Source organism: Botryllus schlosseri, chromosome 14, assembly GCF_051294905.1.
Source record: "Botryllus schlosseri isolate E-star chromosome 14, Bs_hap1, whole genome shotgun sequence".
In the NCBI taxonomy this organism is placed as follows: domain Eukaryota; kingdom Metazoa; phylum Chordata; class Ascidiacea; order Stolidobranchia; family Styelidae; genus Botryllus; species Botryllus schlosseri.
In genome coordinates, this window is record NC_137249.1 from 12,528,147 (window position 1) to 12,544,693 (window position 16,547).

Below are 16,547 nucleotides of genomic sequence, written 5' to 3' on the forward strand. Positions count from 1 at the left end.
CAAGAACTATAGCTCTTGGTTTTAAGAAGGTTGGTGGACCCTGGTCCACACATACGTTTATTTTGTATGCTGTAGGCCAAATTATGGCCATGTTTTCCAATTTGCCTAGCCATGTTCGATGTCTTACAAAATGTGTCGTTCTGCAAATCATGTTGAGAGACTGTCCTGTCAGATATCTATGCACAAATGATAAATTCTTCAGCTTATCATCCACGCGTGATATGACGAAACACTAATTATATAATTATTGGTAAGATATAGGTCGTAAGGTCAGATGCGTTAAGCCGTTTACTGCCGAATCGGAGCTACGCCGAATACATTAAAATAACAACAAACATGTATCACCGTCGCCTATCACACCATAGTTACCATGCGGTGGCGTGCCAGAATCGACGTGACCGCAAATTTGAATATAAAATTAATCGGTAATGTGTCACATTAATACAAAAATATCCTTAGGGCGAATCTGATAATTTTATAAATTGATCGGAGTCAACCTGCGACCGAGTTTGCACTGTGTAAAAGATAAGTCAGCTAAATGTAGATGTATAGGAAACCTTCGCGGAATACACATATAGCAACAGAGACAACGCTATTCCAGAACTTCACAAAAAACTTATATTTCGTCTATATTTCACAGATCACATCCGAAAAAAGCAAAGAAAAATTGATCGAAAGTGCAAATAATTCTCAGCCAAAGCCTGCACAGTGCACAGCCCGTAATGGGGATGGGGTCTGATTTGCAAGGGTAACGAAATTCCTGGATTCATTTACTTATTTGTTCCGATATTTGGAGAACAAAGGATGGGATTCGATCCTTATCGTGTGTTGTAGACATCGTGGGCCGTACAAGGCTGAGAACCACACTGCCGCTTCATTAAGACGCAGATAAATAAGTTAAAAAACGCAATTTTGTGAGAGTCAGCAAAAGCTTAGAATAAGTCAAAAATTCTTCCTGCCCTTCCGAAACATTCAGTTGCGCGGACAGAGCCAGCAACAGTCGATCTTGTATACTTTGCACGCTGGCCTGATCTACAATCCCAAATCGATCTGTAAAGATAATGGTCGACTGTTACAACTACACCACCCTCGTCACACAGTTTAGAATTCGGCACATTTAACGCACGGGTATCCATTCAAGGCGCAGTTACAATCCGCGAGCAAGATGATATCTCCCATGTTTACCCGGCCGGCTGGTGTCGTTACGGCCGTAATCACGATCGTTCCATTCCCGAAGTCGATGCGAATGCGTCATATCACGCGAAATAAAACACAGCAAAGCCTTACCGCTCGACGTGATTATGATCGCGATAAAGAGCCCGAGTTCTTGCGATTTCAATCCGAGGCTGGAGAACGCTTCGGAGAACTGACTCAGCGTCCACATCCATACCGCTGTGAATGCAACGCCAAGTTTTAGTCGCCGCGGTAATGCATCGAGTAATCTCCCACGCCATCTATTACAACATGTATGAATCCACGTGGTTTTGTCGCTTCTCATCCATTATTATCTATTATCCACCAAACTCATGATGGCCCTACTTCAAGCGAATTTAACCAGGTACAATAGCGGATCAAGACACGTTTTGGCAATAAATATAGGGCGATCGTGTGAAATTTATAGAGATTTCCGTATTGATCTACCATTCGATTAATCAATCAATCAATAAATCAAAAATTTATTTCGGTATCATCAGAGAATAAACAGATGTACCACTCAAAAGAGAACTAAAAGGGGGTGGTAATCTGCATCCTGTGAAGGATATTATAGATTCATCGATTCAACTACAGCCTGAGGTGTAGAATCCAACATTATAAAATTCCGAAATTCTCATGCAAGCATTAGCAATATCACTGGACGACAATCACTTTTCTCTTGTGACTGTGACAAGTTTTACACAAAACCATATATCCTTCAGCAGTTGGAACACGGCAAACTAATTCATGCGCCAGTTATGGCCAGAAATTCTTCACCGTGCAGTTCCTCAACATCTCTACCGACATCCTGACATTGATTGAAAACACTTGCAATCGATTAATATTATAGCCAAATTGTTACGCAATACGAATGATCAGCACCTCAAGGAATGACGACACAATTCTTCCCCCGTGCGTGATTTTTGAAAGCACAGCAACCCCTCCACTGCCACGTGATGTAGCTATCGCGAGAGCCGGATTTTCCCCCTAACTTCAATTATTTGCTTGTATAGCTCAGTGGTTGTTATTTCCGGTTAAGCCTCCCCGTCTTAAAGTGGGCGGTGACGATTGACACGTCCATGAGCTGCACCACACCGCGGGGTTTGTTCGCCATTTTTACGACTACACCCATACCGTTATATCAAGCTTTGAAAGCAACATGTAAAACAGTCGTCTCCTCGGGCGTATTCGGATGCACTCAATTCCCGGAAAACAGCCAGATTTATCCGGATGGCAATTTTTTTTTCGATTGGTACGACAGAATTGCTTACGTTTCACGCGAATAATGTATTACTGGCACGACCTACAAATTTCCAAGAAACTGGATTAGCGATATGGATGCGATCGAGGAAGAGTATATCCGAGTGCGAATACACGTACACGATTATATGATGCAGACGTCCTACGCCAATTAATTGCCAGGCGCCCAATTAATTGGTCAAATTTTGCGTTTTTGTTGTCGCAAGTCCAAACACAAATTTTCCGTTGGGATATATTGGGGCATAGAAACCGAAAATGACAACAAAACCTCGTCATACCATGCTTTCTGCCGTTGAGATAAAGATGGAACTTTTGATTTATAACGTCATTAAGGACCCTAAATGTAGCCGAAACTATACAATTATTAACCAAAGAGCATGCGAGCACATCCTCGGGGTTGAGACGATTGTATGCGCTACGATATCAATCAACAACGATTTACGAATATAGGAATACACAGCAATTATATTGTACATCATTTTTCTTCATAAAAGGCAACTTCAGAAAGTCACACTTATAGACAAATGATACCACTCATCGTTCCTTATAATAATAGAACTGCGCGGGTAACCTTGTATCACAATTATAATCACGCAAATTCTAGTATAAACTACATATAACTGCAACGCCCAATGTGAGATGTTGAGAAAAGGAAAGAGCTTGACCCGGCATGTATTCGAACACTTTAGCACTTTCGCTCTGCTGAATTGGGCCGTTTGTTCGCGAGAAACGGCCGGATAAACGTGCTCAATGCTCATGCATTTGTAATCTTGGGATTGCGTTGCGTTGAGTGTTTGCTGTTTACCCGACGCTGAATTAAACGCGATGAATGGATAAAGATTATTTTGATTGTCTATGGGCAAGACATGGATTGCCTGCGAAATGCTTGCGCGCTTTTCTGCAGTTGATGTATTTTATATTGTGGTTTGGAGTCATAGTAGATTGCATTTCTGTATGCTATTTGCTTATCTAGGGATAAAGACCACTGAATTTGATATACGCGGAAATTGTATCTATGGTGTATAAATACGCAGCAAAGCAGTTCGCATGTTATATACCTTTCTTAGAACCGTCGATTTGATGAGCAAGGTCTTCGATTGCATAGAAATTATACCTGGATGAACGGTCCAACGCGTGTAGTACGTAGCACACCTGTAAACATGTAAAATTAAAGTTTCGCAACTCTGCTATTGTGGCCGACGCATGGGCACTGCGCAGCGAAAGGAAAATGAGACAATCGATTTCCGTATTTGCCATTTGCGGTCGTTTCGTGAGACCGACGCCATTTTGCATGCGGGCTCGGACGACATTGCACGAATGACATGGCCTTATGACCGATTCACCGTTGCTTGTTTTCGAAACGAAAATTCAAATGAATATGACATATTAGTGAGGGCGATGAATATATGAAGCGAAAATTCGGAGGTAGTAAGAACGCGTTACATTTACGTGTAATCGCTGAAAAATCAATTTTAGGCTAGTACATGATTCAAGTTTTCCCTCATAGATTTCTGTGGTGTTGCGACACAAAAGTTCGTTTTCACCAAGCTTAAATGCGTGCTGCTGTGTTCCTGTGCTGCCAAGGTAAAACAACCGAACCATTTTGACTCTGGGCTTTCGCAATGATACGAGTCCATGGCGCAGGAAAATGGCCGCCATTTTTAGGCTGTGCTTTCATTTTCGTGACCAGGTCGTGGTGCTTCAACGATACTGAAACACGTGCTTGCATTACACTAGGCTCATGGTAAGTTTGCTACTTGTCAGACTGATGTGGTACAGAGAAAAATGCAATAGCACAAAATAACTGTCCGCGGCCCGGGTTGATATGAGTATACGTTTGGTAGTTATACACTCGCGTTCTAAAAATGGATCAAGGCCTCTGACGGGTCGGGCTTCAAAATTTCATGATGAAAACGAAACGGGAAAAGACCATGCCTCTTTTCCGCCTGTGAGTTCCACTAATATGCACGGACGCCATCCTCCTATGATCCGATATATCTTGAAAATATCTTCAAGTTTTGAGTTGGCAATAATAAACTATGGGCACTGGGCAGTTACATAATGTACAATCGTGCGTATTCAATATTTCATAGGCGAATAACTATCACAGTGCATCACCCTTCAGAGTTGTGGCTTCGAATCATGAACCCCTGTCAGGTTAACCTACATCAGGGCTGGCCAACCTTTTCAGCCAAAGGGCCACATTCGATTGTCGAACTGTTGCGCGGGCCACTAGCCGCGCGAGGCGCGAATATTTTTCCTAGTTCACAGGTCAATAATATTTTCACCTGACTATATCTTGGTTGCGGGCCTGCTGTATATCGCTGGACTCAGTTTGCAAGGACTGGGCTATCGGCGTCTGGACATTTCGATATCAAAAGTTTCGACCAACATGCGTCAATCATTTTGTGCCTAGGTTTCATAGTCGACAGTTTTTCTGCGAGTGCAAACGCAAAGCTGCATATGTTTAACGACACTCTGTCTCGTAATCGCGATTATATTTAGATTCAATCTGATACATTAGGAGTTCTTTGATTTTCACAAAGGGGCAACAATATTAAAACCAAGAAATCGAGTGACAACATGTTGCGCGAAGCGTGTAGAAAATGTTTACTTTTGATAAATGTATCGCCAACCATTCTGTTTATTGTAGTATACGAAGATCTACCAATATGTGACTGACTCATGGATCTGCCAATGCGTTGGAACTGATATTTTAGTCATAACATATCAAGTGTTGCGGCCAGACTAAACAAATTTTCGGTTGGCCTCACAAGTTCATAATCTGTGCAATCCATTTTTGATAACATTAAAAATTTCGGAAATTATCTCGCGGGCCACTCAAAATCTTCTCGCGGGCCACGGGTTGGCCGGCCCTGACCTACATAAACCGCGTGTGTCAACTAAAAAATGGTCATCGGTTTCATCTGTCTGTCCAGAATTGTAAGATATCGATGTTCATATGTGTACAGACTAAAAAAGGTCGTCATTATCGTCAGGCTGTCAATCATCGGTCCATTACAAAGGCAGATTATTGGAATTTGGTCGACTAAATTCACAAGCTTTACCCACATGATATAAAACACTGATTTCTAATGCAATGTTTCTCATGTACCCTTTTGTACGGGTGCAGTCAATGCAGATTTTCATGCACCCTATGGGGAGTACCGTGCACAACGGTTGAAAAGCACTGAACTATTCAAACACCGAAACCTACATCACATCACAATCGTAGTGAATGAAACTTATCACCATATAATTGCAGATAACACATGAGCTATAGTGACATGTACGTACAATCTCTATATTCTACATCAGTGGTTCCCGAAGTGGGTGCCAGTGCCCCTGGGGGCGTTTACGACCTCCAAGGGGCGCTAGCTACTAATTGGGCGATTGGTGGAAGGGCGCTGAGAGAAGAATGGGGCACTGGGAGTAAACGTGTGGGCTGTATGGACTATGGGAAACTGTTTGGGTAAATCCGTAAATTAACAGCTCTCTCTGTGCATTAAAGTCAGATTGTTCATATGTTCATTGTTATGCAACATTGCGTTTTCTAACAAACCAACCAATCAATCAAACCACGAATAGACTAATTACTCAGTGACACTTCTTGTATAGTATTGTTTTCACTGATTGTAGAGGAATTCGTTCAAAATGTGACTCTGAGATGGCGTACATAACGTACACCAGGCTTTCAATAAATTACATCAACCATGATGGACCAATGCAAACACGACAATGCAGTGACTGTGCAATGAACCAAACATCATTTTGTGGGAGTAGGAGGCGGTTAGGGGGCGTTCGACACCTGGTTTGCGGTCCAGGGGGGCGTTGTGCACAAAAAGTTTGGGAAACACTGTTCTACATGAACCAACAAAACAGTCGAAAGATATCGGGCAGTTGTAAACTAAAGTAACTATGTATATTATTATGCGGTTGTGCAACAGAACATATGAATAATGAAAATCATCATTATTTAGTGAACGGAATGCATAATATCTGACTAACTGCGTCATCAAAAGGTTGCGAATAAGAACGCGTAAACGCTTAAAATTAATCACGAAAAGCGATGGCTACATCATATCTTTTACGTAAAACTGCTATATACATTATGCACAGTACACACCTCCGTAACAGCTCCTTTCAGCAGCACGATTTTATCGGAGCACGCCAAGTTGGAAAAACCCGGAATCTCTTTGGCAAAGTTAACAATCACCTTCACGACCGGGCTCCGTCCACACACAGTGTCGCGCTGCGTAAACTGACGATAGTCAAGCATACCGTTGTGACGTCACAACGCAGCGATACTCACCGTTAGAGAATTCGTTTCCGGTCCGCTGCCTAGCGCGTAAGCTTCCAAGGTATGCTCGTACGCGCGGTGTATCCTATCGACAAGTGACTCTGACTGAAATGATACGAAAAATTTGATTGCAGACGTGATTAATACCGCAATAAAATGCGCTACTCACCGACATATCTAAATCCACGCTGTGGCGGTCGAAACGAGTAATAAAACCGGTTACATTCCTGTCTACTTCGAAGATTCTATTACTGTCATATCCCCGGTCGTTTTGTATCGACGAACACCCGCTTCTTACAGTGTTGCGTGTGGTAAACGGTAATTGAATGGCAGTTATAGTGATGGGCGAAGTGTTCAAGAGCCGGTATGGCGAGAACATTGTCCGGCCCACTGTCATCGCGACAGATTTATCCGAATCACAGGCGTGCTTTTTGACGACAGTTGATTGAGAGGTTGTGGCGACACGCTCGCACGGCACGACAGAGTGCCGCCTGTCATCGTGCTTGTTTTTCTTGGGCTTACGTGAATCGATTAAATCGCCGTATTGGGACGCAGGCGGACCCGGGTCCGACAAATACGATTTCGCTTTCTTTGGCGGAATCTTGCATATGTTTTCTTCCGCGTGGAATTTTTGCGACTTCGGTGACGGGGATGTGCTGTTTTCATTTTTCCGCCTGTAATTATCCGTAAAACGTACATTATACAAGATTACAAGCCACGATATGCAGACAATTGCGGCACGGCCGGGATATCTACCTCCATTCCTCGTACCTTTCTGCTAATTTGATCTGCTTCTGTTTGTGCGGTATTCTTCCGAATTTGACGGCTGTAGAAAGTTTCGATATGTCATTTCAATAATCAGAACCAATCAATAGGGGTGAGTTACCGTCTCTGGACATGCCGACCCGTAAGCATTTCGTATATCTGCACGACTGGCACCGGTTTCGCGTCGTGCGGTTAATTTCACAGTTACCGCTGTAAGGACAGGCGGAGTACTTAAGATCACGATGGGATGTTCGCCGATAAAATCCCTAAAACCGTAAGAATATGGTACTGAAATTTACATGATACGGCACACATTAGAATCCCATTGGAAAAGTATTTTCGTACTATTTGTGGTTTTACCGGAACTTATATCGTTACAGCAAGCATTGGAAAGCAATCCTTGTACGACGATGTGGGTCATAAAACAGGCACCCACCCGGTGGCGCACTGTGTCATATTTAGGGTTAGTTCGTATATCAATAATTTTCACTGTTCGGATAACAGATATGTCCGTATATTTGGAATTTATCTAATCGGTAAACCGGATATCAACTGCTAAGTGAGACAATCGATTTCACGAGGTCTGCATGAAAAATCAATCGCAAAATCATTACACAGTGTTATTGTAGACCTTTACGTACACGCGCTGTACGTGCGAAAACGAGAAAAGTCATACAAATTTAATGTTCATTGCTTCTGCAACGGCCTCCTTATGCACAGTGCATCAATTGTGGCATCCTGTAGCCGGGACCGGAGTACTGGTTTGGAGTATACTTGAAGGACGAGTAGCTGATACTATAATTGATGCCGACATGATATCTCGCTCTAATTCCTCCGTGAGAAATTCACGTGATCAGGCGCGTAGCCAGCCGAAAAATAAGGTGGGGTGGGGGGGGGGGAGGGTGTTTGAAATAAAATGAGGGATTCCATTTTTTCGAATTAAGTATCAGCGGAGATCAATTACTCTTGCACGTACCGACGTACGCACATGTTTGCGAACATTCGATGTCATTCAGTATCGCGATGTCACTCTCACAATCGCTAATCAGAATACACTGAACGGCATACCGTCTCCAAGCCATCGAGAGATAGGAGCTGACGCATGCTAGGCCCGAGACGCGATGGTTAGGCCAGCGCTGATATCTTTCGTACCAGGCCCAGGGTTGTGATGACTCGAGTCATGACTCGACTCGAGTCCGACTCTAGTCACGATTTTCTGATGACCCGACTTGACTCGAGTCATTTTCTCAAAATACGGAAATGACTCGACTCGAGTGAATCTGTGTGTTGACTCGATTTGGACTCGAGTCGTTGCACATGACTCGAACCAAGTCATATGACTCGAGACTCTGACGGCCAAGACCGACATTTCATTGTAATTTCGAAGAGAAGTAAAGTAACCACACTCTTGGGATTCGTCTATCGGTACTGGTACTAGAAAATGCGACCAGAATATGCTAAAAGTGAGGAAAATTAGAATATTATAAATGCGGACCATTCCATATCATCAAACAGAGTTATTAAAAGTGCGTTTAACAAGACTTTATCTGGAAACTGAGCAGTCAACAAAATGACTTGGACTCGGACTCGAGTCATAACACCATGATTCGGACTCGACCCTCTGCTCGATGACTTGGACTCGGACTTGACTCGGTGGTGAAGTGAAAATGACTCGACTTGACTCGAGTCAAAACTATAATAGTGAGATTGACTTGCCACTCGGAGCCATGTGACTTGGTTACAGCCGAGTGTAGGCCAGCGATAATATATCGTGAGCACCAAGCCAATGCAAATGCGATTGCGCAAATGCGCAGGCCAGCGATGGTATAGTGTGCACACTGCACAGGGCCTAATGCAGATGCGATTCTTCAAGCCAGCGGAACTATTGGCTTGTTGAAGACGCGATTAATCAGGCCAGCGCCGATAGCCAAGCGCGCGGCAATCAATTTGTCGATCTTCTCAGCGGGAGATCGCGTCGCGTTACATTGTGCGTGCACTGCACATTGCACAGGCGTATCTCGTCAATTGGCCGCGCGCAACAGTGATAATAATACGACTTATTGAAGCTTACTAAAAAGTGTGAAACGCATTAGCAACGATACTCTTTTATCCGGTTAACCAGCAGAATTATATCCGTGTATCAGATATTTAAAAAACCCTGCTGTTAATCGGTTAACCGGTTAACCGTTATCCGGATAATCCAACCCTAGTTAAATTCCTTTCCTTTTATACCAATATTCAGGGTCACACGATATATATGTTTAACATGTATACCTTTACATAGTGCAGCTCAACCGTCAGCCTGTATTCAGGCGGAATGATTGTAAAGATGCAGGTTTAGTATACGGCAAATATAGGTTGATTATTTTCATATTTCAAATTTCTATAGCGTGACGTCACATTCGTGACATCAGGTATGAAGCAAGTCAAGTAGGAACCGCGGTTTGCGCAAGGCCTCGGCATTTCGGCCACGTTATAGTCATAGGCAATACAGTGGACACTGCGCCACTCGCGTGTCACACGAGCGGGTTTTCAATCAGCGCTACGAACATTAACATTTGATAAATCGCTAGGAAATCGCTTCTACTAAAATGAATAGAAACAGTTTGTAATTCGTTCCACTGTGTTACCTGCCATATAGGAGTTACCGGCTCAGCATTAGTTTGTATTTGAGAAGTGATTTGAAGAATATGTCCGAATGTATAGGCCTAATTGCAATTTCAGGTGGGGGATTTGGATTCAGACATGGGAATTCGAATTTGAGTTGATGATATGGGCTTGGGCATGACTTGTCTGGATTTGGGCGTGACATAAAATGAATTCAGGATTTGGAATTGGATTTGGATTAAGCCTGCTCGTCTGTGATATATTTACATACCACCATTATAGCGACCACTAGGCCTGGTTAGTGTTTAATTCTATAATGAAGACTAAGACGACATACACCTACAATACATAACCACTTGCTTTATAATCGCCAATCAAATAATAATCAACAACAACCTATGACTAAAAGGCACCAATCTCCCTAGTTTAAACTTAGCAAACAAACAGGTACAGAATAATATACCCTGAAATTACTACAGACCTTGCAGCCCTCACACGACTCCACACCATAATGAACTCCAGAAGCCTTGTCCCCACACACGCGACAAAGGGTTTCCAACAGATCAGGCCCTGAAACAGAGAAGTTTATGTCAACATCTGATAGTATTTCGCGTATCCCGTCTCTTGACGATGAGTCTGTACGTGAGAATGACTTGTGGCTCTACTGTAATTTACCAATTAAACAAAAGAGAAAGAAACTTCGCGATTGATTCCAAACGGTGTTTCACGAAGAACGGCACACTAATTATAATTTGCTATCGCTTCAAGTGCTGGTGGGGTTTTGGTAATTATCCCACTTGCGAAACAGACTGCTTGCTAGAATGATTGGGATTGGTTCCAAATGATGTTCATAAATTACGGTGTTATAATTATAATTTGTTATCGCTCCGCGTGCTGTGGGGTTTTGATAAGTATTCAACTGGCCAATTGGACTGTTACGTGTATATAAACTTGATTTCAGACAATCAATAATAGAAACAGGTCAACGGAATCACAAATCTGGTCGCTACGTTTTTGGTTTATTTGTTTGGTGTGTGGGGGGATGGGGAATCATCTGAATACAAGCGCCGGTTGTCAATTTTCCGAAAGACATTCGAAATTCCACGAAAATTAACCAATCCGATTTGTCTAGCAGCAAATTACTTATCTGAATCCGTCGGAAGGTGTCGCTATGCGACGATGAAATTCCACGCCGTATCAATGGTTCATAACCCTATATTTTATTATAGGACGCCATGATTTTATCGATTGGCGATTGGCTAATTATTCCGGCACCATACTGAATATTTATTAAAACGCAGTACATGCGAATCATTTCATTTTCACTGCCAATCGCCATATCTGCTGTGGGCCTACCGACAGTGGTCAGCGACAAAACTACATCAGTTCATTATCAGCCATCCATTTTCCGTTTACATGCCTGTGACTCATATGAGGACTGTGCCATTGGACTAATTATGTTTTGAAGAATGTCGAGTTATGGGATAAGAACGATATGCGCCAATGTTAAACTCGAATTTTTGAATGATATATCAAGTCACTGCGTAACTACCATGTCGTACATGCTTACCTTCGGCGTTTTTAGTTGAAATTTCACAATTCCTAACCCCGTCCCCGATGTTGCCATTGGTGACCGTCATGTTGCTTCTATCCATGCTATCTTTATTCATCCTGTCTCGAAAGTATACTGAAATCGTCGGTATAGATACAGACATTCATTAGAATACAATTCTAATAACAATCTGAGTGTATAGAAAAACTATTTTTAAAGATATTAACCAACGTGTCACACACAAAGTTTTCACATGCGATCATATTTTCTCTGTAAATGCTCTCAACGGTCGAGTATCAATCTAGATCAGGGGTTCTCAGCCGTTTTTTGCCCGTGGCCCATTTTCCGGTTTGAAAATGTTCTGTGGCCCACTTCTCATCCTTGAGTCATAGTCCCCCCTCAAGGAGTGGTCATTGCTGGGGCGATATGCCTATTCCTCTAAAATCTGCGCGTTTTTCTCTTACTGATCATTACAAATGTAGACCTTCAAAGTAATGGAATCGGGCCAAACGCGACTAAAATTTTCTAGTTCAATAAATCTCCTCCAACAAACAATCGACCAAAGAAATTTGGGCCCCTTTGTGCTCCCCCCAATTTAGGGTTTTAGGTGCGGCAGTTACGGTCATGGTAGATTGTATAACCCTTGTGTACATTAATATGGCCGCTGTTCCACTCAAGCCGCGAAACCCAATAATCTAATCCCCGCATGTACTGTGTGATTATGGCTTTACTTCCACTATGGTACGGATTGGGGCTGGGCCAGCTTCAAACAATTCTTTGGTGAAAGGGATACTGCACAGATGTGGAGAAATAATATTTCAATGTTCAATCTGTACAATGAACATATAGTATGTCCTGTATCCACTGAAGTTGCGATGTCAGAACATTCAATCCAATAATCAATTCATGTGACTCTTACATTATGTACAATGATTTCAAGGCCAGAAATTTTAAACAGACTACAAACAATAATGCACGTACTGCTCTAAATCCTCAATACATTACGATTCATTGCGGTGGTGCCGTATACTTCGACAGGAAGTTAAATTGATAATAAATTGCCTTTATGGCTATTTTTATATCACAATAATACGACCTGCCAAGGTACCGTAAATCTAACTCAAATATACTTGTGTCCGGGCTTAATGCACACCCCTTTCAACGGCATACGACCCTGCTGGAAAAATTGGTCACTTCAGCACTAACTTCAAGTTAATATATAATTGAAATTATTTTCGTTGCCATTAGCCGTAGGTTGTCGTAGCCGGGGGATAAAAGCCTCCGACCCCCCTCCCATTTTCGACTTGTAGATTGTGACTCCATACGTGCCATTATGTCCCATCAGAGCCGGATGAAAAACATGAGGTAGCCTACGTATAATTTGATAATATGAATATATTTTTGAGCGAATAACATAACAAATATACCCAAATTTTCACTAGTTCTACAATATTCCAAATAGCTCTGTGGCCCACCTCAAATGCTTCTGTGGCCCACCCTTTGAGAACCCCTGATCTAGATTCTAGAATGACTGAGGTATCGATAGTTGAGGTGTCAACAAACGTAGGTAACATTGAACCACAATGCTAGATAAACATTTGCGAAAACCTCATTCCTAATATGACGACACGCTTGCGAAGTGCACTCGGCGACGACATTAAGTCAGGTTCGGTTGAACATGGACATGAACACTTGAACAGTCCCGACAGTGAACAATGTAGGCTACTGTTGTACAATTGTACATGGTAGGTTCACATAGAGTCCTAAGAGGTCTTCATCTGCTATGATTTGGTTATATCAGATTATATAGTTTATCCGTAACTATCCCGACTTGGCTACCGAAGAAGGACAATGCACAGCGGTTTCATTTCTTTAATATTGCAATAGTCAGACAGCTAAACTAGCTCAGGACAGCGACGCCTTCCCACGTTCATTGTTCGCTACGAACAAAAATATTACGCAGAGAATGCTATGTTGCATTCGCTAATATGTCTATCATAAGAGTCCTATAGGCAATATGCAAAGACTGTTATCTACGCTGTATCATCTGTATACAACTGAACTTTATACAGGCTTACTATCACATATCGCTTCGGATATGGGTTATTGATGTTCTAGGCGTATTTCATGCGATACTATATCTAACGTATTACAGCCGATATACCCTAGGCGGCCTCCAGATGACGCGAATATTTTAAATAGCGACCGCTCTGAATATGCTATATATTGATACGTCGATGCGAAGTTAGGCGACTGGCGACGGAACGAATGGCAAGTCACTGAACTATATGTATCGGAACCTCATAATACCGCCACATTCGATCACCGAGAGAGGAAGCCTAATCTAGGATATTCTGTCTCGCACGAGACCATAGTAGATGAGCCGTGGTAAAACGTGATACGCTTGCGGCTCGCTTAACGCACGGGCCGTATTGCATGGGCAATTGGGCATGCTTTACGCCGACTTCATATGCTGACCAGCTATCTGCATGTATTTAAACGGCCTGTCTTGGTTACAGATGTTTTCATATGTCCTTCACGTGTCTCCTCTGTCGTCAGTAATGCAATGCTCTGACTCTAGTATCACAGAAACAATCGCTTTGAATGTAGCTTCTCAATCCGAATTAAATTGTAGTTACAGCATGACCAATATATCCCCAGATGAATGCTACGTAAGAACGTAAAGGAAACGGCCAGCTGATAGCAATGCTCATGTAGAGCAAGGGTGGGCAGACCTGCTTCATGCGCGAGCCCCTTATCAAAAATCTTCGTTTTGAAAGAACCACAACATAAATATCAAAAAATAAGAATTTATTCGCCATGAAATGTAGGCTATCGAATGAAGCATATTATTGTGTGGTGATACGGTGCGTCTCCACCTGGGTGCAAGGTGTTTGAAATCAGTCTGATATGACGCCAAAGCAGTGCGGAGCAGTTACTTCAAGCGCTGCTGAGTATTTAAGGAAAATCTCCGCTCGGTAATCTCCCTAAAATCTGTCTTCGTTGGGTTACTTTGGCAAAGTTTTGGTGTTTGGTTTAGTAATGACTTTTCAAGTAGGATAGATTTGTAATTATTGAGCGAAATCACCTCCCATTCTGTTTAAAAAGTTCTATTTTCCTGTTCATACATTCTTTTCCTGCAATTATCGCTCAACGACATTTTCGTGGCCAAACTCGGCAGTTATTGCTAGCCTTCACAACACAAATGAAAGAGCCCTATTCACCATTTTAGCCCGGAAATAACCGTGACCTGTGCTACTGTGATTAATTATCAAGTTCATTGTTGATCACAATGATTTATCATCGATTGAGGACCATGTACCATTGTTACGGGTGAAACGTTTACATGTGAACTCGATTCGAGAGTTCAATTGCAAAGTTCTAACCACCCTGCAGTGTCACCATCCCCTACATTTAGTGTTACTATAGATGTAAACATTCTATAGTGTTACGTAAACCACAAGGAAAGAAATAACACGATAGCAGTACGCATATTGTTAATACGCCATCGAATGCATCAATTTATAATCAGGTTAAACCTCTGTCGAAACGCATGTGCGACGTGCGTGCAATCAGTAAAGAGCCGCAGTTTGCCCACCCCTGATGTATAGTGTATATAGGATAATGAAATAGAAGCATATAATACCTTCTCGGCAATAACGACCAAACCGTCTTTATTTCCCAGATTTGTCCATATTTTTTACTTGTTTCCCGATTTGTACCTATTTGCTGCAAGTTTGTTAACGCCGTGTTAGTAATCTGCTGACCGAGAAGGCCGTTCACATGTGACACTAGGATTGGTTCACCAATTTCGCAGGTTTGTTTGCCTGACCCAGGGACATCTAGTTAGAAGTTCTAGATATCCCTGGCCTGACCTTATTTCTTATTTCTTCATCTGTGCAACCATGATTCTATATGTAAAATTATACTGACTTTTGAGTGTTGCGCTTGGCATATGACCCTATTCTGGTGATCAGCAATAAAACGCTTCTGTCATTGATACGTGTTAAGGGCTTGGCCTGGGGCCTATATTTCCGGGCAGAGGCATGACATGGTTTTCTATGCGTGATGCGACAGGAAATAATATATAAACTTCAGTAGTAAGATGCTCCTGACCTGGGAGTGCGGGCTCGGCTTTGATGACTTTGTTCTATCTAGCCTCCCGTCAATACCTTGCTTATCTGTATAATATTATGTGTTATTGATTTGCACGGTTGACAAATAAATATAATCTCTCTCGCTCGACTCTCACTATTGGGATCCGTGATGCAAAATAGTTCCCGTGTTCCGAAGATTAGTATCTTACCAGTGAGTTGCAATAAAATCCTGTGATAAGATGCATCGTTACGACCGAGAGGGGCATCTAACGAATGGCACCAAGCGTAGTCTGATTAATGATCGGTACTGCATGTGAAGTGATGGTATTTTCGAACGTCACTTGACTGATGGTATGGTTTTAGACAACTATCAAGTCGATCTAGTGTTGCATACATTTTTAGAGTGTTTGAATTAGCAATGTGACGTCACGGACGTCAAAGGTTCACGTTAACAAAAATACTTTTATAAAAGTTCGTGATGACGCGAACCAGAAAATTTCAGGGCTCGCGCCATCCCTACGTTTAACCTTGGTAAGTCGTAATTGCGTATGGATAGTTCGCTTTTTCAGTTGGCTAATGGGCCTGGAGGCGAGAAAGAACAATCTCGATGTACTGTTTATCGTCATCGACATTTCAATCGGGACGAATAACAGATTTAGATAGTGGACGATAATGTATACGATCTTGGGCAGCAATGTACGTACACGTACAACGGCGGAGATATAGACGAGTACCCCGATCAACTGGGCCAGAAAAGAGAAATGAGATGATA

General features: G+C 42.4%; 1 protein-coding gene across 3 annotated transcripts; it reads right to left on the minus strand.

The window, feature by feature from the left end:
- Positions 1-595: 595 nt before the first annotated feature.
- On the minus strand, positions 596-16,136 carry LOC145455896 (nuclear receptor subfamily 1 group D member 1-like). 3 transcript variants are annotated; one of them, XM_080333925.1, is made up of 10 exons: positions 11,697-16,136; positions 10,608-10,696; positions 7,641-7,785; positions 7,526-7,580; positions 6,924-7,428; positions 6,767-6,859; positions 6,581-6,706; positions 3,513-3,606; positions 1,288-1,392; positions 596-1,050 (listed from the first exon to the last, which is right to left on the minus strand). In XM_080333925.1, the coding sequence occupies exons 1-10, from the start codon at positions 11,839-11,841 to the stop codon at positions 878-880; spliced, it is 1,530 nt and encodes a 509-aa protein (XP_080190051.1). In that variant the 5' UTR covers positions 11,842-16,136; the 3' UTR covers positions 596-877. The 3 variants fall into 3 exon arrangements, with proteins under 3 accessions (XP_080190051.1, XP_080190050.1, XP_080190052.1); XM_080333924.1 differs by having other exon boundaries at positions 7,511-7,580; XM_080333926.1 differs by having other exon boundaries at positions 894-1,050; positions 1,116-1,392; positions 7,511-7,580.
- Between the last annotated feature and the right edge of the window lie 411 nt (positions 16,137-16,547).

Excerpts from the sequence above, each read along its gene's own strand:
- LOC145455896 (XM_080333924.1), bottom strand. The coding sequence starts at position 11,841 with ATGTCTGTATCTATACCGACGATTTCAGTATACTTTCGAGACAGGATG. Across the intron at positions 7,581-7,640 it reads GGTCGGCATGTCCAGAGACG|CCGTCAAATTCGGAAGAATA; the intron begins GTAACTCACCCC and ends AACTTTCTACAG. Across the intron at positions 3,607-6,580 it reads TGAAAGGAGCTGTTACGGAG|GTGTGCTACGTACTACACGC; the intron begins GTGTGTACTGTG and ends ACATGTTTACAG.